This window comes from Rhizoctonia solani, chromosome 12, assembly GCF_016906535.1.
Source record: "Rhizoctonia solani chromosome 12, complete sequence".
In the NCBI taxonomy this organism is placed as follows: domain Eukaryota; kingdom Fungi; phylum Basidiomycota; class Agaricomycetes; order Cantharellales; family Ceratobasidiaceae; genus Rhizoctonia; species Rhizoctonia solani.
The window spans coordinates 1,156,037-1,181,511 of NC_057381.1; the positions used below are offsets into that span (position 1 = coordinate 1,156,037).

Consider the following 25,475-nt stretch of genomic DNA (forward strand, 5'->3'; position numbering starts at 1 on the left):
GGTCTAGCCAAGTCGAGACAAGTCTGCAAGCCAAGGTCGGTTGGGGAGATCGGCCGATGAAGGAACACAGGTACGTGTGGACTAATATGGTTGCTGTTGACGAATTGAATGGGGAGCAGGCGGGGTGGCGAGGGGTGGCGCTGTCGGGAATCCACAGACGGAGATCCCTTTCTGCTCGGGATTGCGCTTCCGACGTCCATGTGGAAGGGAAGTCGGGAGAGCTCGGATAACTAGCCGTATCGGCTCGCCTCTGGGTTTGTGCGCCAGGAAACGTGTTTCGTTGGGCGGGTGGTGTGGCCGAATTTAGCAGGTGTGGGCCAGAGGAGTGGCTGACCCACCGGCGCTAGTGAATCCTTTTTTTTCTGGTGGTCGCACAGGGGGACAAAAAAGAGGAGGAGAATGACGAGAGAACGCGGGCGAGGATGGGCAGAGAGAATGACGGTGAAGGTGAAACAGATGGGAGAGGTGGGGGCATGTCTGGGGCTGGGTATATGCAGGGGAGGGAAAGGAAAATTGGACAAGCGCCCGGATATATTTGTTTGTGGATTTATCGTGGCAGAGATCCGTCGGTCTTGAAACCGGTCGCGGAGCCAAACGTTGAAGTGAATGGTCGTGGAGTGAGCGTCGACCGCCGCCGTGAAGAAAGGAACGACCGACGATTGTTTTGTTGTGGTGGCAACTGGGAGCGTCATATATTTGCACTCAATACGAGGCGCAACGTTAACCAGACCACTTGACCTAATCGCAACCGATCCTATCCCGTCTGCTCAATATCTGATTCTACGACCATGACTGGCTTTGACGACTTTTCTTTTCCTGCTCCGGCCTGGGACCAGCAGCCGGTGGCCTCCAGCTCCCGACCCCGCGGACATAGCCGCCACAGCAGCACGAGTTCGATCCCTGCCTATGTCCCTGTCAACACCGGCCGCCGCGGCTCTACCAAGGACCCAGAGGCTCTGCAGGCTGCCCTCGAGCGCCAGAAGAACCGCAAGCGTCGTACCAACTCGACTGCATCCCTCACGATCCCCACAGACGAGGATCCAGAGGACGAGTCGAACAAGTGCGTACACATACACAATGACTAATCCAATCGGTTGTTCACCTCCCCCCAGCATTCTCCGTCAGCGCCAGGAGGACGCTCGTCTCATCCGCTGCGACGCCGAGCAGCAGCGTCGAAATGAACTCGGCAAGGGATACGACCGTCTGCGCTCTGTCCTCAACCGCGGTGACGAGCGACTCTCCAAGTACCGTGTTGTCGAGCGGGGTAAGTCCCATACCCGAGTCTATTCACTTTACCACTTACATTTGCCCCCGCTTTGCTCCCGTTTTTGATCCCGCCAGCGACGGCCCGAGTCGTCCAACTCAGGGACCAGAACGATCGCATGGAGGATGAGCTCAGGCGAAAACAAGAATTAATTCGGGACCTCAATCGGTTAGCTTCCAGTACTAGTCCTCTTCCTTGTGCTCTTGCTCACCGTCCTTGCAGAGCCAACGAACAGCTCATGCTCGAGGCCTCTGGAGCGGCCCCACTCCTTGTGTCTTCTCCCCAGGCAAGCTCCCCGTCCAGCGGTCGTCCTGGCTCCAGTTCCCACACGAGTGTCAGCGCATTCGGCGTCGGACAGCCCGGTCACGCCCATGACCGTTCTTCGTCCCTCCCGACCCCTCCCCATACCTACACTGGCCTCCAGCATCCGCCCGACCCGACCGGCGAATTCGGCCACCCATCCTACTCCAAGGCAGATACATTCGCCTACAATCCAGGCACACTCGAGGCGGATCCCCACCTCTACCCTCCCGAGTTTTACGCTGCCGCGCCACATGGACTCGGCATTCCTCGCTCCGAGAGCCCAGGGCATCTCCATCACTTCCTAAGCCCCGATGACCAGGCACACTGGTCCAACGACTGGAACGCAACCGGCAGCGGGCTGCCTGGAACATTTACAGATATCACTTCTACATCCGCTGGATTTACCACTTCGTCATCGGCCTACGGCCAGCCGTAAACCAAACTCAAGCCAAACGCCAGCCTCGAATTATCCGAAGTTCCGGCGAACAAGCCAGCTGGAGGAGGTGATCTTCAATCGTACATCCTCCTCGTCCGCGTGCGACAAGTCCTTGTTCTCGTTTTTCCCCTTCCTTTTTTTTTCTCTTTACTCCCATTTCCTTTTTCCCTTTTTCCCTTTTTAGACTCATTTTTTGGCTTTCGTCGCTTGGGGGTCTCGCCTCTCCGCCCGACTAAGATTTATTCCCTTACGTCTTATCTATCTTGGCTTCATATGTCTCTATACGATCCTTCGTCTCCCTGACCAAAATGTACAACGCATCACTTGTGCCATATCACTCTTTGTACCATTACAAACCGAGAATCTGGGGGAGGTGTACGTATTGACTGCGGTGATTGAATTAATTTCGGGGTTGCGTTGTACTATGGGCGCTGGGCTCGATAAGCTGACGAGTAGTCTACCCGTGACGTCTTGAGCGCTCGGTGGAATAGACGGGAAGTCGAACAAGGGGGGTGGGGAGCGGGGAACGACTCAAGAACGTCCTACAGATCGAGACCGGGTCACCTTGCCGGAGCCGGTCCTCGGGAGAAATCGCTCCAGAATTATCTTCTCTGTTCCCTCTTCCCTCCCCGCGCTGTATTACCCCAGCCCTGTCGTATTACTGTACATTCACTCCCTTGGCTAATGTGACGACTTGTCTCGCGTGAGATGGGAATAATTCAACCGAGATTGAGCTCCGGGGGTGATTACAATTGGGTCCAGCCCAAGTAATACACTTCCTATAGCTTTTATGCTTTACGATCAACTGACCTATTCTCGAAGGTGGGCTGTCGTTCCCAGGAGATTTCCTATCGAATTCGAATTCGAAGTCGAGTGTCCCATCCGTTCGCCGAAGCGATGAGCAGGAGCGGATGGCTGGGGTGAGCGAAAAAGAATCCGAGTAGGCTTTTTGTTTTTTTTTTTGGGTTACTTACTCCTTAATTAATGCGCCACTCGATTTCGTGATATGTCCACACGATTGTGTTTTTTCTTCTTCTTTACCCTACCCAGTGCCGGTATGTCCGAAAGAGTCCCATCCCTGTGAATGAGCTTTTTCGTACGAGATTCGGACTTGTCCGTGATACAGTAAAGGTAAGCGCGCAGTACCTTACATCCCTTCCCCCCATCTCCTAGATCCATATCTCGCCAAGACGCTCGGACTGATAACTGTGATCTCAAGCAGGTACGCGTGATCGAGTTTCTATATCCGGATGGGTACGCCGCATATATGTTTGGCTGAAATACAATGACTCGTACCGTGCGCTCCACGACACGCGGTGGCCTCGAGGACGTGCGCTCAGCGAGGTTAGTGTGTGTCTGCGCGCGCGGGGTGAGAGGCGAAGGAGCGAAAATATGGATATATATCTGGGCTGGAGGGGCGTGTCTTGGGCTGAGCGAGAGCGTAAACGGTTGGATCCCCCCCTCCTTTCCTTTCCTCCATTTCATCCCTCCCTCACTCCCTTGCTTCCATTCCCTCGAGGGCTCCTCCTTTCCCTGCTTCCCGATTGACGAGCATGATTAACTTGACATCGGCCGGTTATCGTATCTTGCTCGGCCTCGTTCCCGATAAAGCATCACACCATCTATAGTCGCGGCTCATAACAATCTGAATGGAATTTCTTATTCACTTGTGCGCGATTTCTTTAATGTGCTTTCTTGCCCCTGGGCCCCCTATCTGCTTTACATTCTCTGCACATTTGATCCAATGGAGTCCAGGACGGGGGCCTGAGGAACTGAGCTCCCGGGGCAAACCACATTCTGTACAGTCAAATCTTAACCCAGGCGCCACCCACTTTTGGTCCTCGAGCTTTTTACAGCACAGTCGTACCAACCAGGAATCAAGGAGGAGAGATCACATTAATATTACCTTGGAAATCACATCTAATGGACCTTGCTCTCCGATCCTTAATTGCATAAACGACCGCGCCGAGATCCATTTGTTCATCCTGATCACCGCTCGAGGCTAAACTACATCTGTCCAACCCCGCCAATGGGGGTCGTCACATCCTACTTCAATTGGTTTGTTTGTTTGTTTTTTTGGCGAGGGGAACGAGGAATAATGTTATAGGATGACGAGTTCTGGCTTTGGAATGGTTCGATATATTCGTCGGTTGATAGGATAAGATCTGTCGACTCCGAGCCAAGTTGCGATGGCGGCTGGTTCCGTGTGCACAACGTTGTTCGGACTGATGGATGATCAAAGTGCATTGGGTTGTAATAAGCACATGGTACGGTTTCTTTCTCTCTCTTTCTTTTACTTTGTTCGAGGAACAGATGGGACTAGACCGACCGGGAGTGGATGGCTGCGCTTAAGCTTGGTACCTGGTGGGTTCACGGGTGGACCAATTGCCCATGAGACCCACATTTCTATCTCTGTTCGCATTATTCTCGTCGAGCGAACTAGATGGTGGCGTTTTGTGCTCGGACCGAAATAACAAAGGTTGTGACCAAAGTGAGGAACAAAAATGTGATAGATAGGATTATCGTTAGACTTATCGAACTTTGATTTCAGCCCGTATATGCGCTATCGATTTCGAGGGCCCAAATATTAAAAAAAGAAGAAGAGAGATAGATAGATGTGCCGCGGTAGGGATCGATAATGTCGATGGACAAAGTTGCTAGCCCTCGCTTCAGCACACGAATTGGAAATCTGGATCCTGAGCGCCATGTTACCGTCTGTGGAACGACCTGCTCGGCTCGGCGCAAGTCAACCTTTGGGTTTATCACAGCGATCGCCTGCTTGTCGATGGAACCAGACCAAGGTGAGCAGGACAACAGAATGTGGGGTAAATGTTAACGTTTTGCGTCATAGGGCGGTTTGCAAATTAGTACTATAACCCTTTATGGACAGTATGAGGACTAGGGCTGGATGGTCATTGTCGGGAGTGCTTTGTCCGGTGCACAAAGGTCATCGAAGATCTATTTGGTGTGTATGCGTCGGTAAGGGCGGGGACATTCCAACGAGCAAACGACCGGGAGGGATGCCCAGAATTGTCGGGGATGAAGCAGACCGGACGGAAATGGGCAGCGGGAGAACGGAGGTGGGAACCAGTTGGGAACCGCAGTCGAGTAGCAGAGGAGCAGAACGAGTTGTGCTTCAGGTGCTGCTTTTCCTGGGGATGATCAGGATCGCTCGGAGGTTACGAAATTATGGGATTGGAATTCGATTTATTTGGGTTTGGATCCGTCAGGGACAGCCGGCGGAGTTTGAGATGTCCTGTACTCATCAGGACCATATATACCGTCGTTGTGCTCTCCTCTGTCTCCCTGGCTCTCAGCTCCTGTTCTGTTGTTTTCCCTTTTTCTTTTTCTTCTTTGTTTTGTCCCGCCGCTCTCGCCCGCACTATTTCTTGAGTTGCTTCACGAACACGACTGTCAGATAGCCTTTTTCATCTTTGCACGACTAACGACCACTTGTGACTCGCCAGCCGACGATCAACTGAACAGACATGGATCCCTCGACCACTCACGACTTTTCGACTGCTGACTTCTCGTTCCTTCCCCAGAACGAGGCGGATCAGTTCATCCAGTTCCCGCCCAACTCTCCTGGCTCCCATCCGTTCAGCTTTGGCGAGACGCAGATGCCCTCGTATCCCTCGTACGGCTTTGGCCCCTCTGTGCCGGCTGCTGTCCCAGCCCACGGAGTCATGGACACGACGAGCACACCCTCTCCCCGCCAGCCCTTTGTCCCGGCCTCGCCCATGACCCCGCCCCTCACCGGCTCTGAAATCTCGGGCGACAGTCTCTCCCAAGGCCATGGCTGGACACCCACCAATACCACCCCAGGCGGTCGCTCCGGATACAACTCGGGCTACAACTCGGCCTCGGGCTACGTCTCTGGAGGTGCCGGCAGCCGCAGCGGAACAGGCTCCCCAGGATCCTCCCACTCGTTCCAGGGCTACGGCTCTGGCCTCGTCCACCGCTCCAACCGTGGCATCACCCGTGGTATGGCCGACCGCAGCGCTCACAAGCGCCGTGGCAGCACCTCTATGCGCATGGCCGACGAGGACTCGTATGGAAGCGACCCTGAGAGCGAGCTCGGTCTCAACCTCCCTGCCGATGTGTAAGTTGTCTCGTTTTGGTTATATTACATTGAACTAATTCGGGCCACAAGTGTCGTCTCCCGCCGCCGCGAGGAAATCCGCCGTCAGCGTATCGAGTCTGAGCAACGCCGCCGCGATGATCTTCGCGAAGGCTTTGCACGTCTCAAGGATGTCCTCCCCGTGTCCAACCAAAAGGGATCCAAGATGGCGCTGCTCGACCGAGGTAAGCCAGTTCCAATTTGGTATCCTTGACTCTGTTCTCTGGAGTCTACCCTCTGTGGCCAATCAACCTCGTCGCGTGTGACCCAGGGCCTCGGCTTCGGTCCCGGCAACCTCCGCCAATTACCCAGACCAAGCTTGCTGACCCACTTCTTTTTACAGCGACCAGCCATATCCGCTACCTAGAGGCTATGCAACAGCAGATGCAGACCAAGCTCACGGCCTCCGAAATGGAGGTTAACCGTCTGCGACAGATCAACGAGGCTCTCATGCTCAAGGCCGCAGAGCGTCGCTCGTCCCAATCTCCCCTCTAAGCGCTCTCCGTCGTCTCTCCAAAAGCCCTGCCCTCGGGAATCCGTTTGTTTGATCTTGTCTGCTATCATTATCTCGTGCTTTTACGACTCTGACATGGACTTGCTATCTTATCGTGAAGACCCCTCTCCCCCCATCCCTACCCCTGCTTAATCCCCCCCCTTGCGGACGCGAAGGCGTTGGGCGCACACCTGGAGCCGTGCGAACCCGACCGTTGTTGGCTCGCGATATAACGACACCCCTTCGACAAGTGCCTTGGATTGCGGAGCCGTGCTTGCGCGGCTTCTGTCCGTTGGTCTCTCTTTTTGTCTATGACTGAATGTCCGGTACCGATTAATCTGGCGGTCGAACCGCCTCGAGAACCCCTTGTACTGCTCTGCTCGGTATGCTTGCTAGTCGGGCTACCTTGAGCCGCGTACGAAACTTGGACCTACTCGTCTCAGGTCGCATGTAGTGAGTAGGCGCTTGCGCCGGTCTCCTACCTGCAGCTTGTTCGAATAGTTCCTGCGATACGCTCCTGCATGGTTTGACCTCTGGTCTGGTTGGCCTGGTCGATGCCACTCGCTGACGGCTAGTTCTGTCGCGAGCAGTGCTTCCCAGCTCAACTGGCCCATGAGCGCTCACCCCTCGCTTCGAGTGTAAAGCACCCTCGTTTATTAATCAACACTGCGACTCCACCCTCCTAGGCCCAACATCCATCCACACTTGTCATCGGATCTCTTTATCTTGCTACCGCCGGGCGGATACACTCCCGAGTTGTATCTGTCGATCCCTCCGTGCGAACCGGCGGTCGGCCCCTCGTGATGGTTCAATCGTGTTGTCCATTTGCTTTTCTTCCCCCTCCCCCATCTTCCCTTGTCTTCGCCTTTTTGAATGATTTATTTGTTTTGGCTTTTTTTTTTATCACTCCCACACGGAACTCTTGGTCATGATCCTTGACGACGCAGCGCGATCCTGTTCCCTCCGAGCGCTATGACTTGATGTCAATCCTTACACATTTCCTCTCATCCCGCATCCCCCCTATGTATCCATCTCTCCGTGTTTCGCTGTATATAAATCACATCCCGCTTCCAGGGGGTCCGTCCTCTCCAATCGTGGATGTGCGGTCGATCTCTTGCAATCTGAATATCTTGAATATTTTGTTTATCGCGTGACTTGCTTCGTGTCGTCAGAGTGTGCCTAGAGCTGAGAATCCCCCCCCGGATACGGTAATGTTTGCACATCAGCATGCGGCCAGGTGCTTCATTGAAACAGGAGAGCTCATGAGCGATCTGGTTTGATGCGCCGCTTATACAATTACACCCTCCCGCGCACACATACACCCACCGTAATACTCCCCCATTCATTGCAAACCAGACAAGCAAGGTCGGCGACGCGGCGCGGTATTCAATTCCCCGAACGAGGCGCAGATGCTCCGATTGGGTATAGCTCTCTGATCGCGCGGTAAATCACTCCAAGAAGCCTGCCTAATTTGGAAACGGGACTCATAGAGGAGATCCAGTTCTCCGAGCTACATTGGGTGGGTGGGTAAGTGGTATGTGCATATGGGGGGAGGGGTGGCTTGGAATTGCGCGATTGCGAAGGAGAAACAAGGTTCGTTCTTACTTTCTTGTCCGGAACAGGGGAGCGACGTGTGAGTCCTTGGACTTATGGCTCGTGATCGTATATGCATGACTTGTGGTGCACCATACAGTGTAGTACTGTAGTACACTACCGTATTTCCTCGCGCTCGCTCCCCCTGGAAGGCCGAGATCCCGCTAACCTACTTTTGATAAATTGCGGACCTGTCAAAGCAGCATATGTTATTTTTTTTATGAATGTTGTTCTCGAGTCCGAGATGATGACGGTACGAAATGATGCATAACATATAAGCGAAAGAAAGAGGTGGGCCCCTATTTCGCTGCGGACTGCTCGGTGATGAGCTTCCGCCAACGGCTCTTTTGGAAGATTCTTTTAGGCTGCCGTTCAAAGGGAGGAACATCAGTATCTTTGAGTCGGTATGGTACGGGCAAGGATCTAGGTGTGGGCTAGAGTCCGCAAGCGCCCATAATGGGACGATGACGCTCTTTTGCACTGAGCGATCGGGCTGGGCTTGTATATGGGTTCTGAACTACGTCTTGTGAAAAAGGCTATATGGGCTTGGTTGTTCTGCTCTGCATATTGGCCGTAGCCACCATCGGCCTGGTCCTATCTGGGGCATAAGCCAAGCTTTACCGGCGGCACTGATCATGAGGCGCTCATTTGAATATGGGCGTGCTCGTTTTCATATTCATTATCTATGCCAGTTATCACTTGTCCGAATAAACCTATCACGTATTTGCTTCTGTATCTTCGACAAAGAATGAACAAAGTCTTTATCTCTGACTCCATATGGGTTCCACCTTCTGTGAATTCCTCGTCTAAATTCAGGTCTATGGCCCGAGCGAAGACTGTCTGGCAAGATATGCATTTAAAAACCATTTCGTGACCTTGGGGCAGACTGTGGGCTTGGGTGCACCACCCGCTTTTAGAACGTCAGACCTACGGATTCGGTTAAACATTTCTCGCGGCCCTAGATAATAATGCCTAGCCCTGCCATTAACGTTTTGGAGGCGCAGAGCGATGCCCTGGATAGGTCGGACGCCCGCTTGGAGGCACTGGGTTACCGGCCGGAATTCCGAGTAAGCATTCTCTAAATTCCTATCGTCTTTGAATTGAATTGAACGGAACGGTCCTTGCTCCCGTAGCGTGAGATGAATCTGTTCGCGGTCGTGGGCATGTCCTTCACTGCTATCGGAAGTAAGCATCCAGAGTCCGTTCCTCGGTATCTCTCGGCTTCTGACGAGATCGTCTGGCAGTTCTAACGGGGATGAGTAGCGCCTTTCAGACTGGGTACGTATTCGATGACAAGGCTTCGCGTGGGAAATGGAGTTTTTGAATACGTCTGTCGTCCCCCCGGGATTCCTTAGACTTTTCGCGGGAGGACCGTTGGGCTTGTTTTGGTGAGCCAATCGTATTGTAATTCTCAATAGTAAAGTTTAAGGTCGACTGATGACAAATCCTAATCCTCCCAGGGGGTGGAATGTATTTCGCCCCATCCCTTGCTGCTTTTGTGACGAATATTTGATTGATTTCTTTTTTTCTCTTGTAGATCTGTGCGCTCTTCATGTTTCTTGTTGCGCTATGCTTGGCCGAGGTCGGTTTCAATGCAAATATGTTAGGTTAGCATCTTAGCTAATGGCGAGCTTGGGTAGATTTGTTCGGCCTATCCGACCATGGGCGGATTGGTGGGTTCACTTTTCTCATCCTCGTATCAGGGTCGCTGACGGGTTTACTCAATTTGACAAGTACTATTGGGTGTCCAAGTGAGCGCTAGATCATCCGCCGATTGTGCAAACTAATCTCGATGCAAGGATGAAAGGCGACAAACCAATTCTTGGGTAAAGCTCTTCCTCGCTCCACAATAAAACTATCTTAACCTGGGTGGATAGATACGTAACGGGAGTCTTGTATGCATGTGCAATGATCTTTACAGGCACTTCGGGAAATCTTAGGTCAGCATAGGAGGTTCACTTGGCCACCCACTTGCTCCACTAAATCTATGGGGCATTCCCAGCACGGCACTGTATATTGCGTCGATGGCAGAGGTCGGCACAGGAATCACTCTTACCCGCGGTAAGGCCATATATTTCCTTTTCGGAACCGAAATGAGTCCTGATTTCCTTTTTCAAGTTCAAATTGCGGCAATGGCGTGGGGCGTTAACCTGCTCAGCGGTCTAATAAACACCTTCGGCTCTAGGGTATTCTTTTTTACCCGTTTCTTCTGATAGCTTGGTGCTGACAACTTTTAAGGGAATTGGTCAGTATATGCTGTGCTTTACCCCTGAATTCGCATGATTTCGGATCACACTTGACTTGTCTATCACACAGGGACGGTTGCCCAGGTCAATGGCAAGTAATTTATCAACGGCTTGCGATGAGCATGATCTCATAGGTGCTGTTTCAGTCTGGTGGACGCTAATTGGTACCGTCATACTCGTCGTAACTCTCCTGGTCAAGTCTCCAGTCAAGGTACAATCACGTCATAGATGATGAGCAGGATGAGACTAAAATCGGGTCATCACTATCAGAACAGTGCCTCTTTTGTTTTCACTGATCTCGAAAATTTCACCGGTTGGGAAAACAAGGGCTTTGTCGTACTTCTTGGATTTCTCCAAGCAGTTTACACTCTCGAGGGTGCTGAAACATCGGCACAAGGTGTGAGACTCGGTTTGAGAACATTTCGAAGACAAACTGAAACCAGAAACCAGTGGCCGAAGAGGCGCGTAACGCAGAATGGCTTGCCCCCATTGGAATTGCTGCTTCGATCGTTGGGTCATGGTTCATCGGCCTAATCTACCTACTAGCCTTACTTTTCTCTATTCAATCCATTCCGTCGGTCCAAAGTACATCATTCGCCATTCCGATCGCTCAACTCTACTATGACGCAGTCGGATCTCGACTGACGCTCTTGTGCTTGTTTGTCGTGGGCTCGTGTCAGTTCATGGCCGCCTGTACATGCTTTACCGCATCGAGTAGGTTATTGTATGCGCTTGCTCGAGATAATGCGATTCCTTGTAAAAGGGCCTTTATGACTCTAAACAGGTTCCAGGTAAGCATAGCGCGCTCAGTTGAGCGTTGGCTAATGGCATTTAGGCACCTTGGGTCGGCGTTTGGTTAAGTGCGATTGTAGGTGTCTTCAATTGTTGCGTAATTTATATTGACCTTTTTGGAAAGATTGCCATTATCATATCTGCAGCATATATTGGATCAGTGGTGGCTTTTAATGCTATCCTCTCTAGTACGTTCTCATATGTTGAAACGAAGTCCGGATCTAAGACCCCACAGGTGCTGCGATCGCAGTGATGCTTTCCTACCTTCAGCCTATTCTATGTCGAGTGCTGTGGCCAGAATTGTAAGTCAATCTCGGAAGACTACTTATAGTGTCCTAGTTTGATCATTGGCAAAGGATGGAGGTTCGCGGGCCGTTTCATCTCGGGAAGTACTCGCGAATTGTCAATATCATCAGTGCTTTGGTGAGGATCCATTCGTATCATTCAAATGACGGATCATTGACGCTTCGATAGTTTACTGTCTTTGTATGCATATTGGTAAGCCCATTTGGCTCCAATCACACAATTTCTTATGTATGGTTCTTCCAGTTTATACTTCCTACTTCGATGCCTGTAAATGCCCTCAACGTAAGTTTAGATGAAATGCGTTTGTCCTGCATCTGAGATATCCCCGCGATAGATGAATTACTCGGTAGTTGGTAAGCGCTTTCGAGTAACCAATCCATTCTATGCTAACGAACTTTACTACAAGCTATTGGGGCCGTACTCATTTTGATTTTGGGTAGCTGGATGCTTTATGGGCGCTACCATTTCAAGGGTCCAGTCAGCACGGTGGACATGCCGCCGTTGACAGAGGATGTCGACGAAGATAAGAAGATGTCTTGAGTGTATGCAATCGCGCAAACGTCCGTAGTAACCAACCAGCCTATACCCATTTCGTTTCTATCGGGATGGATCGCTCCGAGGTAGTCCGAGATCTCCCTGTTCCGCCCGAAAGGTAGATGCAGCAGCGTTGGCGTGTGAAGTATGTAAAAGATCGGCGGCTCGCCTTTATCCGTCCCTCAGGATGCAGAGCTACGATGTGCATTTATGGTCACAGAGGTGTCGAATATGTCGATATGTCGGCACTTAGCGGTGTCAGATGTAAGAAAAATTGCGTGAGGAAAGAAGCAGCATGGCATATGCAGAAGGCCAAAGACGATGGGTAAGCCCTATGGTCGCTCCTGAGCGTATGGTTCTGTCGAGGTTTTAAATTTGTAATCGCACTACAACTTGGCACGCGAATTGATCCGCCAAAGACTGTGAAAAATATGTGGAGGATGAATTGTCTACTACGGTGTAGACGTCACCCCGAGGAGACACTTGTGGGAGCTCAGGTGACCCCATGGGGATCTCAGGACAGCCTGTCACTAAGCAGGACCCCAGTCTCCCTCACTGGCGACTTGGCACTACTCAGGTCCTCGACAAGCGAGCCAAAGAAGGATGGAGCAGCCACGAATAATCATTTATTTTACATCCAATCTTGATATTTCTAGCTACGCAGGGTGGAACAGTATGTCAGTTGGCTCAGAATTTCTTACCCCGCATCTCCGCATTCAAAGGGTATCTGGGGTCCATAATTAATGGCAGTTCCCGCGTCGTTCAAGTGACCAGAGTATGCTCCGTGACTCTCCATTGCGATACAGTGCGAGTCTGTAATCTGTATATATAGATACAGTGGCTTGTATCTAGCCAACTAACTCCCTCGCTGTCTCTCGCTCTGCCCGAAAGCTACCAAACCACCCTCTTCAATTGGCTGTGGCGGCGGTTCGCATCTCTGTTCTCTCACTCCCGACTAATTGAGACCCCCAAGTTAAATACATCCGAACGCAGTAGCTTGTCTGAAATCATGGCCGTACCCGATAAATCAACCAATGCCACTTTTGCTAACCAGTCATCATTACCAAGTTGCCTATTCCTCCGTTGAAAGACACTTGCGAACGTTATCTGAGGGCGTTGTCAGCGCTCCAAGATGAGCGAGAGCACCACGCCACGAAGCTTGCAGTAGAAGATTTCCTCGCACGCTCTGGTCCCATGTGGGACGCCAAGCTTCGAGAGTATGCCGAGACGAAAGATAGGTACGAAGCCCGGAAATGCCGAACTTCGGGCATGACTGACATTCAATACGCTATCAGTTACATTGAAGAGTTTTGGTATGAATCGTACTTGTCTCATTCAGACCCCGTCGTTCTGGCCTTGAATCCCTTCTTCGTCCTAGAGTAAGTTTCACGTGAAACCCATCAATAATGTCTTAACAGTCGCTATGAATTACAGAGATGATCCAAATCCGGCACGAGGAGCACAGTTACAGCGGGCAGCTTCCCTGATCACAGCCTCTTTGGGATTTGTCCATGATCTTCGTGCGGGAATTCTTGAGCCAGATGCTGTTCGAACGACAAAACTCGATATGGACCAGTATACTCGACTCTTTGGAACTTCTCGGATACCGACTCAGGTAAGTTAGGTTCCAATAGTGCAACGTGGCAAGTAACTCATGCTGCCCATAAGCATGGATGTCGGATGTCCGTTACACCCAATTCTCGACACATTGTCGTCCTCCGAAGAGGCCAGATCTGTAAGTTGCTGATTGTGACTGTATCGGGACATGTGCTGAAGAGAATCGCAGATCATTTTGACTGTTTAGACTCGAATAACCGGCCCATCGTAACTGAGCAAGATATTCTACGAAACCTCAAGGCTATCGTTGCCGATGCGGACCAAACCCCTGTTCACGAGGTTGGTAGCTTCTCGTGGATTTGAGTGCAACCTACTGAAACCCAGGGTACCAGGCTGCTAAATCTTCCGTTGGATTGCTCACCACCGAGAATCGAAAGATTTGGTCACAGCTGCGACAGACTATTCATAACAGTTCCCCTTCGAATGCGAGCAGCCTCGAGGTAATCGACGAAGCACTTTTCATTGTTTGTCTCGGTGAGTCGCTACCGGTTGACCTGAAACACCTTACACTTACACTCTAATGCCAGATGATGCGGCCCCTGAGGACCTAGGGGAACTTTGCGGTAACTTCCTCTGTGGTACCTATGGTCTTTCAGGAGGTGTCCAGGTCGGGACGTGTACCAACAGGTGGTACGATAAGGTCCGCTTCAACCCCCTTCCCCGCATACACAGTCTAATCCAATTGGTCTTGCACAGCTCCAAATCATTGTTTGCGCCAATGGTGCCGCAGGAATTAATTTTGAACATACTGGAGTTGACGGACATACAGTACTACGATATGCCGCCGACATCTTCACTGAGGGCCTCATGTTACTCGCTCGATCCATCAACCCTAAAGCACCCGTCATGTTTAAGGCTAAGCTTAGTCCTCATGCCAAAGCGAGCAAGGTATGTAGATCCTCCTGAGTTCACCACAGCCTCGTTGTATTGATGGGCCTTGCCGCAGGTTAAACCCGGACCTGATGACGTTGAGCCGGAGCCCCTTGACCCATCTCCGAAGAAATTGGAATGGGAGCTCAGCAACACACTGTTAACTGGAATCCGATTTGCTGAAACTAGGTTGAGCGATTTGATCTGCCAGGTATGCCCAATGAATCGATACCGATCTATCAATACGTGTGGCTCACGCCTTCGGTCTTTAGAATGATTGTCAAGCTTTAGAATTCACCGGCTACGGCGCCAACTTTATCAAGACTCATGGTTTCAGTCCTGATGCATTTGTGCAGATGGCGTTCCAGGCTGCCTATTTTGGCCTTTATGGTAAAGACTAATATAGGGAGCGGTTATAGAGCTATTGCTGATGGCTTGATGTAGGCCGGACTGAGTGCACATACGAGCCCGCGATGACCAAGGCATTCTTGCATGGAAGAACCGAGGCCATCCGTACTGTTCAGCCTTCTAGCGTTAACTTTACTCGGGTGAGTCTTGGTTAACGGCATGGATTATGGGCAAACTGAACTCGTTACGCTAGACTTACTTTTCCGAAGCTCCAAACAAGGAAAAAATCCAGGCCCTCCGAAATGCCTGCGTTGCCCATAGCAAACTTACCAAGGAATGTAGCCAGGGTCTTGGACAAGACAGGTAATTAAATCCATGCTTTATTCTTCTTCTAGTGATTTAATGAGCATCCAGGCACTTGTATGCACTATACTGCCTGGTCCGGCGAGAACTGAACTCAGCCCCAAGTTCGCCGGTCTCCGATTCCGGGTCTAATAAGAGTAACCAAGTCGAGATGCCATCCATTTTCAGCGATCCTGGTTGGTCTCTTCTCAACACCAGCATTCTTTCAACTTCCAACTGTGGCAATCCCGCACTTCGCCTCTTTGGCTTCGGACCTGTTGCTGCTGAGGGTTTCGGTATAGGTTATATTATCAAGGAAGATGGCATTTCCGTCTGTGCGACGTCCAAGCATTTGCAGACTCGTCGATACTTGGATACTCTCAGCTCGTACTTGCTAGACGTCCAACAATTGATCTTGCAGATCCATCGTGCGGCCAACGAACGAGCAGGGAACTTTGTGGACCACTCTGGTGTGCTCCGCGAAGCCAAGACAGGGAGGGTTATTGCGCATTTAAGTGCCCAGACTCCTGCTCAGACCCCCGGCCTTGGTACGCTTGAGTTGGAAGAGGAGCCTTCGAGTAAGCATGACGACTAGATTGACGTTTCCCTCTTACTAATTTTTCGCATAGCTTCCGGTTACTCGTTCTTCGATAGTGTAAGTCGATCTCGTACCTTGGAATTTGCACTGTATTGACGTTTGCTTTTCAGGTCGAAGTACAGAGGCTCGCTCGCCGCCGCCCGAGGAATACGGCTGTTGGTAAGTTTGAAAGTGAAATCGACCCATTATTAAACTCAAATGGTAATTTTTGTAGGCAAAGTCCTCCAGATCTCCGAGTATTAAAGTTACGGTATCAATTCTTAAACTTTGCATCAGGGTCTTTTGGATTTCTCATTTCTTACTGTAATGTATATATGCAGTTGTACATGGTATATCTGAAATTAAATTGGTCAACCAATAAACCTATTCTGTTCGGGAGATTCTAGGACATACCTTTTCAGAATGAATGTAGCACTGATTAATTTTGGCCATAACCAAACTTGGGGTTCATAGTAGCCAAATACACTTAGGTAGCTGAAATATTAATCAACTTTTCAATATCCTCATACGGGGTTCACGTCGGCTAAACTATAATTCCGCTCGTAATACATGCATACAAGGGGTTTCTAAAGTTCACAGTCCACTGTGTTTGCCTCCTGCACTGTAGCTGCAAAATCATTCTGAAACTAATTGGCACGTGATGCGAGCTGGGGAACTATGATTGGGTGGCGCGTCCGGGTTTGCCACTGTCCACCACACTTTTTCGTAATCTGCAAGTGTATCGATTTAGCTTAAAAAGCGCGTATTTAAGCATGAACCACACAAGAGTATGTATTAGACAAATGCGCATGCTCTCTCTCAAACTTTTCCGCCAGGCTACAGTTTCTCAGGAAGCGGAGAACTTACAAAGGGATATAGACACTCTTCAGAAACTATTGGGGTTGGAAAAGCTTCCGAATCATACGTACTAGTAGCTGATTTATAATCGGGTGTAGCAATGAGGATCCACAGAAGATAGTGGACCGCCATATCAAGCTTTTGCACACATATAACGAGTCAAAGGACGCTGCTCAGGTAAGGATATACATTTGGCTCCCAACAAGATGGACTGTTGATTATGCGCCGAATAAAGGTTATTTTGGGGAGAGTAAGTCGATGGCGCACATACATGGATATTTTACTTTACTAAATATCTATATGTACAGTTGGCTGCGATTAAACAGACTTCTGTTGCCAAAATCCACGAGGATTACGATCTTCCATTGCAAGATTGATATTATGTACGCGAAAGATGCAAAATTTTCTGCGTCACCGCCTTGTTCATCTACATACTTGTACTGCTGTATTGGGGGTTTTGTCCTCAATGCTTCAGAAACAAGTTCTGTTTGTCATGCTGCCATTCATCCTTACATCTACACCATATATCGTACTCGCTAGGTATCATAACAGACCGTTGACTAGGAACCTCCCTGAAAGCCGCATACAAGTTCTAGCAGTCTCAGCTCAAAGAGCTGATGTGGACATAGTTCTGACTTTGGAACCATTGACATATTGATTGAAAGTTTGCCCCTATTATCTCAAAGGGATTCAATTTGCAAGCTTTACAAGGCAAAAAAATACTGTGAAGTTTCAGCAAATTGCAACAAATAAACGACAGGTTAATTGGCAATTCCGATACGATAAAAGTCTGGAGCATAGGCCGAGGGATTCGTGATAGTAATGATGTTGTTCTTCCCAGATTGGAATCCTGAAAGTGAAACTTTGAAGCCAGAGTATAGGATATCCCAAGTCTAATAGGATTAATATGGGTGACGGGCCTTAAGCTAACAAGTATCTGTGACTTACCATGCCCGAAATAGGGAATTGCACCTGTACGGCGGTTCCTCCGTTCACGCTCACATACGCATTCCGGCAGTTGGAACAGGCAGTGTTGCTCATGGTCCAGTCAGCATGGATGTAGTCAAAGGCCACAAGCTTCGTTCCTCCGGCACCTCCATCGATATTGTTGAACTTAAGTGTTCCGGCTCCATTCCCAACATAACCGACCATAGTGATTGTAGAATTGACAACCCGAGTGTTTGCGCCTCCGGAGAGTGTGTTGGACGGAGAAGCAGCAGCATAATAGGTGAAAGTTGGGGGAATTACGACCTGAATGGAGCTCAATTTCAAGGCGAAAGATCCATGTGCAGCAATGTTGGCCGTATATCTGTAGCGCATATACAGCAAAGTTTTGCCAAGAGGATGGATAAGACTTACGAGCCGGTTAATTTGCCCAGGTTGGATCCTGTCCAAAGGTCTATAACATTGGCTGAGCTGGCTCCGATGTCTGCAAGATTGAAACTCAGGCTTCTGGCAGAATTCTGCCAGTTAATAACGACTGGATAAAATCAGATACAAACTATCAACGAGGACAGGCTCAATGTACGTACTCACGACAGTGGAGCCATCAGCAAGTGGCCCAGACCAAACATCTTTGTCCCCAGCATAGCGTCGCTGAAGCCCAATAGACTTCCCCAGAGAGTCTTGCTGGAATCATAGCGTTTGTTAAAGGTAAGCGTGACACTAAATATTGGTATCTTACATTCACGGCCAGCAGACGAGGATTCTTTAGGATTGCTAGCGCATCGGAAGATATAGTGGCAAGATTAGTTCCAATCAGCAATGGGGACCTGACGTTACACCATTAGTATGTGATAGAGGCAAGTAACCTCAAGTCACCTACTTTGCAGCTGCCCAGAATGCAAAATGTGTTTTTTGCTCCTCAATAGTCATGCCTTTGTTACCCACTTCGAGCATGTCGAGGTCATTCCAGGCACCAGGCCTAGCGAACCCAGTTATTGGGAATACTTCGTTGATTATTCGTACGACGTGATCCCAGCCATCGGCAATATCGTTACTAAAAGCAGAATTTTCAGTTATGCGTCAATGAAAATGGAGAAGGTGCCTACGACATCCTCCATGAGTTCCCCGTAGGCTCCCAGCGCGCGGGGTCTTGAATTCCCCAGTTGCACTGTGGCATAAAATTTAGCCTTAATAAATAAAAATGGCAGACCAAGCACCTACAACTGAGTAGACGATAGACTTGCCCGTAGCATTAAGGGAATCACGCATGAGCGTGTAAAATGGCTAATATCAAACGGATAATCAAGGTGGAGTTCTCTTAAGTACTGCACCAACTTACTTGCAACGGTATCGAGGGCTACGAATATAGTTTAAGAACTAATCTCAAGATGGTATTCAAAATACTTACGTTGTAGTTGAGGAACTCGTTTGGAGAGGTAATATAACAATTATCATACTTCAGATAATCAATGTTCCAGGATGCGTATAGAATCGCATCCTGTTTTTCGTATCCTACCCTCCGGTAAGTGAGTGACTCTCGCAGCAACAGTTCTATAACCGCACCTCGTGATCCCAGCCATTTGGAATTTCCACCGGACGAGTCACAAGAGTAGTATCTAGGGAATAATTATCAGCTATGGTATATGAGCTTACGGTAGGACACACCCTGCGTCACCATATAGGCCAAATTTCAACCCCTTCTGATGAACATAGTTGACCAGCGATGGTATACCGGAAGGGAATAAGGCCGTGTTCCAGGTGAAGGCTCCCGATGAGTTACGGGCCGTTCCCTGCCAACCGCAATCACTGAATATTGCTATAAGTCAAGGCAGACAGAAATAGCGAAATAGAAGTTACATATTGAGGTATTGATAGCCAACATCCTTGAGTCCTAAGCTGACCAATTGGTCTGCTGTAGTCTTGTAGTTGGTCTCTGACCCCGAGCAACTGCGGTCTGTGATGAGACTGGGATCTCTTAAGGTATCACGAATACCCACCCAAAGGCATTGTATCCATTGAATCCCAGTGCGGGTGTGCGTGAGAGTCCATTGTCTAAAGCAAGAGCCCCCGTAGCCGCGAGAAGCAAAGGGAGAAACTTTAGGTGGTACATAGCTCGTAGGGTGATGTATGAGCGGGCTTTCGGCATCCAGAAATTTGTGAGGTGTGTGGCCCTTTAAATGGCCATTCATTCGGCGATATTTCTACTATTTGGAATCTAATGCATCCACTAAAGCGAAGTTCTAGCTAAAGAATACGGAAAACATGCTATATGGATCAAGAAGTCGGAATCAGTCTTTTGATGAGTGAGAAGCGTAGTTATTATTTACCATTTTTCACAAGTTCAGACATATGTAGCTAGTGGGAGGAAACTACGAATCAGGTGGATGCCGAGCTTTTGGGCGAAAAATCAGTATATCCAAGCAGCTCACCTGTAAGTTGTGCGAGGAAGTGTCAGCTTTGTTTGACGACATTTGTATATTATTCGACACGCCGACCGATCCACGTATGCGAGAAGTCATGCGCTTAACCAACATCGTTTCAAGCAACTTCGAGAACAAGAGAGGCATGAGGTGTCATTGGATGGGATGTACAACCCCATTTGGCAAATGTCACGTGAATACGTTTGACAACGATAAATAGCGAGTACCACAACCCATGTATCTATGCATATGTCAACTTATTCATCCTTTTCAATATACGTTCACCGTTCACCGCTCACCAATCGACTTGTCACGAATCTGACCTAATCTACTCGGAATAATGAGGCTATGCATATGCGAGTTCAAAATGGGAACTGGAGGAGATCCATGCTAAACATCTATCTTGCTATCACGAACTCGACCAACGCCAGCCGGGTTCGAGAGCGCGTGAGAGCGCGATAGTGGCATTGTATTGACTCCCTAGTGCTTCAGAGCGCCACATAGATGTTAGCCGGGTGATACCTATGACATCTTAATTGGCTTTTGTACGGCTTGTGGTACCAGACCAAGTGAAATGGAGGCTAATTTATATAGAATCCTGTGGGTCTCCGAAGCGCTATGAGCATATATAGCGCCACTAGGGCGCTCCCTGGCGTTCCTAAAACCTCAGCAGTCCTGGTCGAGTTGTATGTTTCGCCAAAAGAAAGTAGGTCAACGGCTAGGACGGCTAATATTGATAGAGGGGCTGATGCTACAAGAGCGCTCCTAGCAGTTGCGTAGGATGTATAAGAGCAGGGTTTGTCCTGGCGTATAATTATTGATAATACAGTCTATAAACACACTTATATAACTGACCTCTAGAGCCACTTGCAATTGTACATGTATAGCGGAATGATGAGCAAACACGGGTTATTCCAGGTCCATAAGACCCATCAAGTTGTAGCGCACCAAGTGGCCAAGCGAAGCCTGGGGATGCACTTCTCAGAGAACTTGTAGTTTATACAAAAAGATTCGAGGTTGATTGTTGGATTTTCAAATCTCTGATTTACGGGAGCAGGTGGGATACGAGGATGCATTCAGAGGATGCAAAACTACCCAGCCTCACATCAAAATGAAGAGGCCCTCCAGAGGTACTCCGCAATATAACATTAAACATAAAAATCTAGTAAGATAAACATACATCAAGAATACACGAGATCTAAGGCACACCACCAGTTTCCAACCCCTCCGAAGGCTTCAGCTATCGTCCGCCACAGGCAAACTCTCGGGGTAAGTCTGAGGTGATTGAGAGGAAAATAAATGGCCACATTCGTTTCCCTGAAGTAGAGTAGCCTTGCCCATATTTTCGGCCAATTTTCTGTATTTTCTCTCCGTGTTTCCCTCCCATTCCTAGGACTCGGGTTTTCAGCACAAGCGGGATCTGGGCTCGGGTCGAACTTACCCAATAGCCAAACCCATTAGGTGGCATCAGTATGAGATTGATATTAGCAAGACGAGTTCGCTTTCATAAAGGATACATACCTTGTGAGGTCGATAAGTACGATCTTCAGATAGCTTACGGCGGTTAAACTGATGAAAATGTGGCGTGCCCCATGGCGTGAGCTCATATGGTCAATACACAGAGAAACCCTCCACTGTGATGAAAAAGAGCGTAATATTCTACCTACATTAAGATTGAGTGATGGGTTATCAAGAGCGTCGAGAAGTTCTGGGGAGGAAACAGAGCTGGCAGCTGGATTTTCAGATGCTGTAACCGACCTCAGTGATCAGTTGCTGAACCATATAACTAGGCTAGCAACTGACCTCCAATATACACGTCTTTATCCATTAGCTCATAGCATACTTGTTTAAGGTATTCATCCTCGGTGCTGAGGATAGTATTGTTGCGGTCACTGGAGAAAGGAGATGTAAACAGTGTCAGGCAGGCGCTTTGTTCTTCATCCCAATTAAACGATTGTTCTCGGGATGTTGTAACTAGAATTCTTTCAGTATCACAGCCAATTCTGATAGATCTAATTTTACTTTGTTGGGAGTTTTGTGTGTGCGTTACCTTGCTTACTTCGGTATCGCCCATGATCAAATGTGATAAGGCGGGATGTATGCTATCGAAGGATGGTGAAAGGGGATCGAATAATTTGTATCTGTGGATAGCAAACAAAGCGTGTCGCTAGGAGTGAGATTCGAGTTCAGTATTAGAGACGCTCTTTGAAGGAGCAGAAACCGGTTTGGTGGCTAGCTCTCAACTTACCGCGTGACTACATCCACGCACGATCCGCACTCTTGTCACAATGGAAAGATTCTGGATATTACGGAGCGGCTACGTTGTGGCGGGATTGAGCGCACTCTCAATTCAGGTTTCAGACAAAATTCGTGATGGCTTGGCTAGTGCTATTTGTGATATCCAGGACCAACGTTAAGCCATTAAGCCATGGCGATGGAACCGCGACAGCATACATATTGTTAATTATTAACACTTGTTGGCGATCATAAACGACTCGTTGTTTCCACGTGGAGTCGTACTCAGAGTTCTCACTCTTCTGAGAGTTTTGGCTAACATGGTTTGTTGGGAGCCAGGCTCCTCAGATTCGAACATCTATCCTATAATCATGATCTAGTTCTATTCACTAAAGTATGAGAGTCCCTTCGGAGCTCAGCAGTTAATGCTCTTCGGAAGGCATCGTTAGATTTCAAGAATATCGGGAATGGTCCAGTATCAGCGGTGTCTAACAACCCTGATTTCAGCCGTAGGTGTGACCATTAAGACAGCACCAGGTCAAGTCGTCATCTATGACCACGGGTGACGCCAAAATCGCTTCAGGTTCGCGAACAAGCGGCTCATTTGGTTTGTTGAGTGTGAAACGACTGTGGGATATCAAACGAAACGCGTTAACCAGATCTGTCTTGCTATTGTATAGATATTGTAACCCTTAACGACAACGCCACGAAGCTTGGGTTTTATATTGAGATGCATCTCGTACGAGCCACTTGAGACGTTTGAGTCAATAAACGAATGCTTCCATTGGTTACGCTATTTGAATACATTTTAATTTAACTAGTTCACGAAGGAGTCCCATAAGATAGATAGACATAAAAGAAAGAAAGAAAGACGAATATAGAAATTGATAGAGGAAGAAAGAATAACGAAATTGAGGGCCCACTAGCTCGCTAATCTCGATCACGCCGCATTCCTCCAACAAGGGCCTGAAGCTTCCCCTGTACTTTGGAGATGCTCGACACCGAGCCACCGGCACCCCTATGCATCGAGCCATTGGGAGTCTGGCTGCGAGTCACAGGGGCGTCGTCCATCAGGGCATCAGAAATCGTAATCTGGAGCTCGGTCTCGTTGAGGCTCTGCCTGGGATTGGCTGCCGGGAACGTAAACTGACGTATCCTTTCAGAGCTATGGGGACCCCGGACATGGGACGCCAAGGTCGGTTTGACTCGTTGCGCTGTTTCAATCTTGGAACTCAAGATGGAAAAGGGCTGAGATATCGTAGTCTCCATGCTGAATACGCTTTGTGCACCGTGGGGTGTTCTGGGTTCTTCTGCGATCGTCGAAACCCGAGTCGGTTTTGGCTTCGATGGCAGCTGAGCTCTGAGTGGGGACGGCGCAGTAGGCTGGTAAGGCACCATGTATGCGTGCGCAGGGAGTGGAGCTCGTGTCGCGGCACCGTACATGTCCACGTTAATCGAGGAAGTGCTCGAGGCAGGGGATACAGGGGAAGTGGGGCTTCGAGAACCTTCACGGCTGTGCCTGATATTCGTAATCGCACGTTCGCGCCCGGCAGCAAATGTCTGGCCGACAAAGGACTTTTCAGATTCTGGAGAGAGTCCGGGGCTAGGCGAACGTCCCGGTAGCGCGGTGTAGTTCCTGGGCGGCGCATATGCAATGGCAAGATGGGGGACATAGGACAACGCCACTCCAACGGAAGGGGTAGCCGAGTTCTTGGTCGGGATGGGTAGCGCAGGAAGAGGTTGTTCCTCTTTGAGGCTCAGAGTATAGATTGGAGATGGTTTCTTGGTCAGTTCGATCGCGCTGTGGAAGCTGTGCCGTTTAAACGACGATTCGTCGATCAAGAAGGACTTGCCCCGGGTCCGGCGGTGGGTGGGAATGATATAGTCGCAGTGGTGGTTACGGCGCCAACGACGAAAGAACACGAGAATAACAAGGATAATAATAATCGAGATAATGACATAGACCGAGATAGCAGCAGGCGAACGAAGGGCAGTGGAAGAACTCATAGATTCGATGAATCCCGGTGGATTACTAGGATCAGAAGGAGATACTGTGGCTGAAATGAGTGTCGAGGTTGGAGCATCAGTGGATGACATGAGAGTTGTGGACACAGGAGCAGGATTCAAAGTAGTGGGAGCAGGGGCAGGAGCAGGGGTAGGAGTGGCGGTTGCGACTTCAGTTGTAGGCTAAGCACAATACGCATAAGTTCACTCATTGGCCCCGGAGGAACAAAAGCGGGACTCACAGTAGGGCTCAGAGTCACAAATTCAGTCACAATAACAGTACTTGGGCCAGCCTGGCGAAGAAGAATTCATTCAGCATACCTCATTCGAAAAAGCACGCTTTTATCCAGGTGACTTACAGAGAGCGGTACGGTGGTAGTGGTTGTAGCTGCACCATTCTGCGTCAAAGGCGCAACAAGTCAGCCTACGTTGCATTGCCCCGAGGCGTCAGAAGTAGCTCACCGGTACTGGTGGTAAATCAGTAACCAAGACTCCGTTCTCAGCGTGTATTATACCATTGCCCTAAAACAATACCATATCAGTCAGGGAGGGGTGGATCGTCACGGTACATCCGATCGTACTTACGGCGCAGTAAGGCCCAACAAAATTATTACCGGCATTGAGCTCAGAGCTCGTGCATTGTTTCGCAATACATAGTTCGAAGCCTTGAACGCATGACGGGACGGTGGGTACAATACTTTGGGCGCATGCAACCACACAAGCGGGTGGCGCGGGGGTGTTTGGAAGGGCTATGCATACATTGAATGAGTTAGCCCGCCTTGGACAACTGAATGAGCATGCCTTACCTTGTCTGACATTTAATCTCATAGGATAAGCATGAGTTGTAGAAAGGAAGCACAGGAAGGTAGAGACGAAGACGAAGGAGATAGCAGGCATCATCATCATGCGTGTAGAGGCGTGAACGAAAAAAAGACAAAAAGCTAAAATGGATACAATTCCGGATCGTAGTTGTCGAAAAAGAAAAACTAAACAAAAATCCAAGAGTAGTATATCCTCCGCGCCAGCTGCCAACAACTCAAAGGTCGACAGAATCTGGCGGGAAGTAAACAAAGTCGAAAGTAGTTCAAGTCTCCAACCGAGTCGTAAGGTCTATTTAATCGAAAGCTCCTTGAAATGTCCCGCCGCACGCGTGCGAGAGAGAAAGAGAGAGG

At 49.3% G+C, this 25,475-nt stretch overlaps 10 protein-coding genes across 10 annotated transcripts; 6 read left to right on the top strand and 4 right to left on the bottom strand.

Annotated features, from left to right (window-relative positions):
- Positions 1–788: 788 nt before the first annotated feature.
- RhiXN_11601 (uncharacterized protein) lies at positions 789–2,003 on the top strand (the record flags this gene model as incomplete). Its single annotated transcript, XM_043331416.1, has 4 exons — positions 789–1,060; positions 1,113–1,264; positions 1,342–1,432; positions 1,487–2,003. 4 exons carry the CDS (start codon positions 789–791, stop codon positions 2,001–2,003), a joined length of 1,032 nt encoding a protein of 343 aa, XP_043184926.1.
- Positions 2,004–4,641: 2,638 nt separating this feature from the next.
- On the top strand, positions 4,642–4,871 carry RhiXN_11602 (uncharacterized protein; the record flags this gene model as incomplete). Its single annotated transcript, XM_043331417.1, has 2 exons — positions 4,642–4,804; positions 4,855–4,871. The coding sequence occupies 2 exons, from the start codon at positions 4,642–4,644 to the stop codon at positions 4,869–4,871; spliced, it is 180 nt and encodes a 59-aa protein (XP_043184927.1).
- Positions 4,872–5,491: 620 nt separating this feature from the next.
- Positions 5,492–6,618, top strand: RhiXN_11603 (helix loop helix DNA-binding domain protein; the record flags this gene model as incomplete). Its single annotated transcript, XM_043331418.1, has 3 exons — positions 5,492–6,105; positions 6,157–6,308; positions 6,467–6,618. The coding sequence occupies 3 exons, from the start codon at positions 5,492–5,494 to the stop codon at positions 6,616–6,618; spliced, it is 918 nt and encodes a 305-aa protein (XP_043184928.1).
- Positions 6,619–6,765: 147 nt separating this feature from the next.
- On the bottom strand, positions 6,766–7,230 carry RhiXN_11604 (uncharacterized protein; the record flags this gene model as incomplete). Its single annotated transcript, XM_043331419.1, has 2 exons — positions 6,766–7,008; positions 7,051–7,230. The coding sequence occupies 2 exons, from the start codon at positions 7,228–7,230 to the stop codon at positions 6,766–6,768; spliced, it is 423 nt and encodes a 140-aa protein (XP_043184929.1).
- Positions 7,231–9,177: 1,947 nt separating this feature from the next.
- Positions 9,178–12,093, top strand: RhiXN_11605 (amino acid permease; the record flags this gene model as incomplete). Its single annotated transcript, XM_043331420.1, has 22 exons — positions 9,178–9,276; positions 9,343–9,394; positions 9,454–9,487; positions 9,747–9,791; positions 9,850–9,960; positions 10,009–10,035; positions 10,087–10,149; positions 10,212–10,270; positions 10,328–10,395; positions 10,448–10,454; positions 10,590–10,666; positions 10,726–10,852; positions 10,906–11,113; positions 11,174–11,246; positions 11,291–11,323; positions 11,372–11,435; positions 11,483–11,549; positions 11,604–11,670; positions 11,722–11,745; positions 11,797–11,835; positions 11,888–11,906; positions 11,960–12,093. The coding sequence occupies 22 exons, from the start codon at positions 9,178–9,180 to the stop codon at positions 12,091–12,093; spliced, it is 1,497 nt and encodes a 498-aa protein (XP_043184930.1).
- A 1,003-nt stretch (positions 12,094–13,096) lies between these two features.
- Positions 13,097–16,105, top strand: RhiXN_11606 (carnitine O-acetyltransferase; the record flags this gene model as incomplete). Its single annotated transcript, XM_043331421.1, has 17 exons — positions 13,097–13,102; positions 13,156–13,325; positions 13,383–13,466; positions 13,522–13,702; positions 13,756–13,822; positions 13,874–13,983; positions 14,037–14,178; positions 14,232–14,344; positions 14,401–14,592; positions 14,651–14,785; positions 14,847–14,964; positions 15,019–15,122; positions 15,176–15,285; positions 15,337–15,842; positions 15,894–15,919; positions 15,973–16,021; positions 16,077–16,105. The coding sequence occupies 17 exons, from the start codon at positions 13,097–13,099 to the stop codon at positions 16,103–16,105; spliced, it is 2,142 nt and encodes a 713-aa protein (XP_043184931.1).
- A 545-nt stretch (positions 16,106–16,650) lies between these two features.
- On the top strand, positions 16,651–17,076 carry RhiXN_11607 (uncharacterized protein; the record flags this gene model as incomplete). Its single annotated transcript, XM_043331422.1, has 4 exons — positions 16,651–16,742; positions 16,798–16,876; positions 16,935–16,949; positions 17,008–17,076. The coding sequence occupies 4 exons, from the start codon at positions 16,651–16,653 to the stop codon at positions 17,074–17,076; spliced, it is 255 nt and encodes an 84-aa protein (XP_043184932.1).
- A 384-nt stretch (positions 17,077–17,460) lies between these two features.
- Positions 17,461–19,754, bottom strand: RhiXN_11608 (uncharacterized protein; the record flags this gene model as incomplete). The annotated part of the gene is made up of 14 exons (XM_043331423.1): positions 17,461–17,592; positions 17,648–18,008; positions 18,059–18,179; positions 18,232–18,328; positions 18,384–18,471; positions 18,525–18,698; positions 18,751–18,812; positions 18,866–18,928; positions 18,984–19,001; positions 19,053–19,156; positions 19,208–19,260; positions 19,310–19,450; positions 19,502–19,591; positions 19,642–19,754. The coding sequence occupies 14 exons, from the start codon at positions 19,752–19,754 to the stop codon at positions 17,461–17,463; spliced, it is 1,617 nt and encodes a 538-aa protein (XP_043184933.1).
- Positions 19,755–21,300: 1,546 nt separating this feature from the next.
- Positions 21,301–22,138, bottom strand: RhiXN_11609 (uncharacterized protein; the record flags this gene model as incomplete). The annotated part of the gene is made up of 5 exons (XM_043331424.1): positions 21,301–21,453; positions 21,506–21,565; positions 21,732–21,811; positions 21,868–22,038; positions 22,087–22,138. 5 exons carry the CDS (start codon positions 22,136–22,138, stop codon positions 21,301–21,303), a joined length of 516 nt encoding a protein of 171 aa, XP_043184934.1.
- Positions 22,139–23,229: 1,091 nt separating this feature from the next.
- RhiXN_11610 (uncharacterized protein) lies at positions 23,230–25,209 on the bottom strand (the record flags this gene model as incomplete). The annotated part of the gene is made up of 6 exons (XM_043331425.1): positions 23,230–24,486; positions 24,546–24,596; positions 24,663–24,701; positions 24,766–24,825; positions 24,889–25,052; positions 25,110–25,209. 6 exons carry the CDS (start codon positions 25,207–25,209, stop codon positions 23,230–23,232), a joined length of 1,671 nt encoding a protein of 556 aa, XP_043184935.1.
- Between the last annotated feature and the right edge of the window lie 266 nt (positions 25,210–25,475).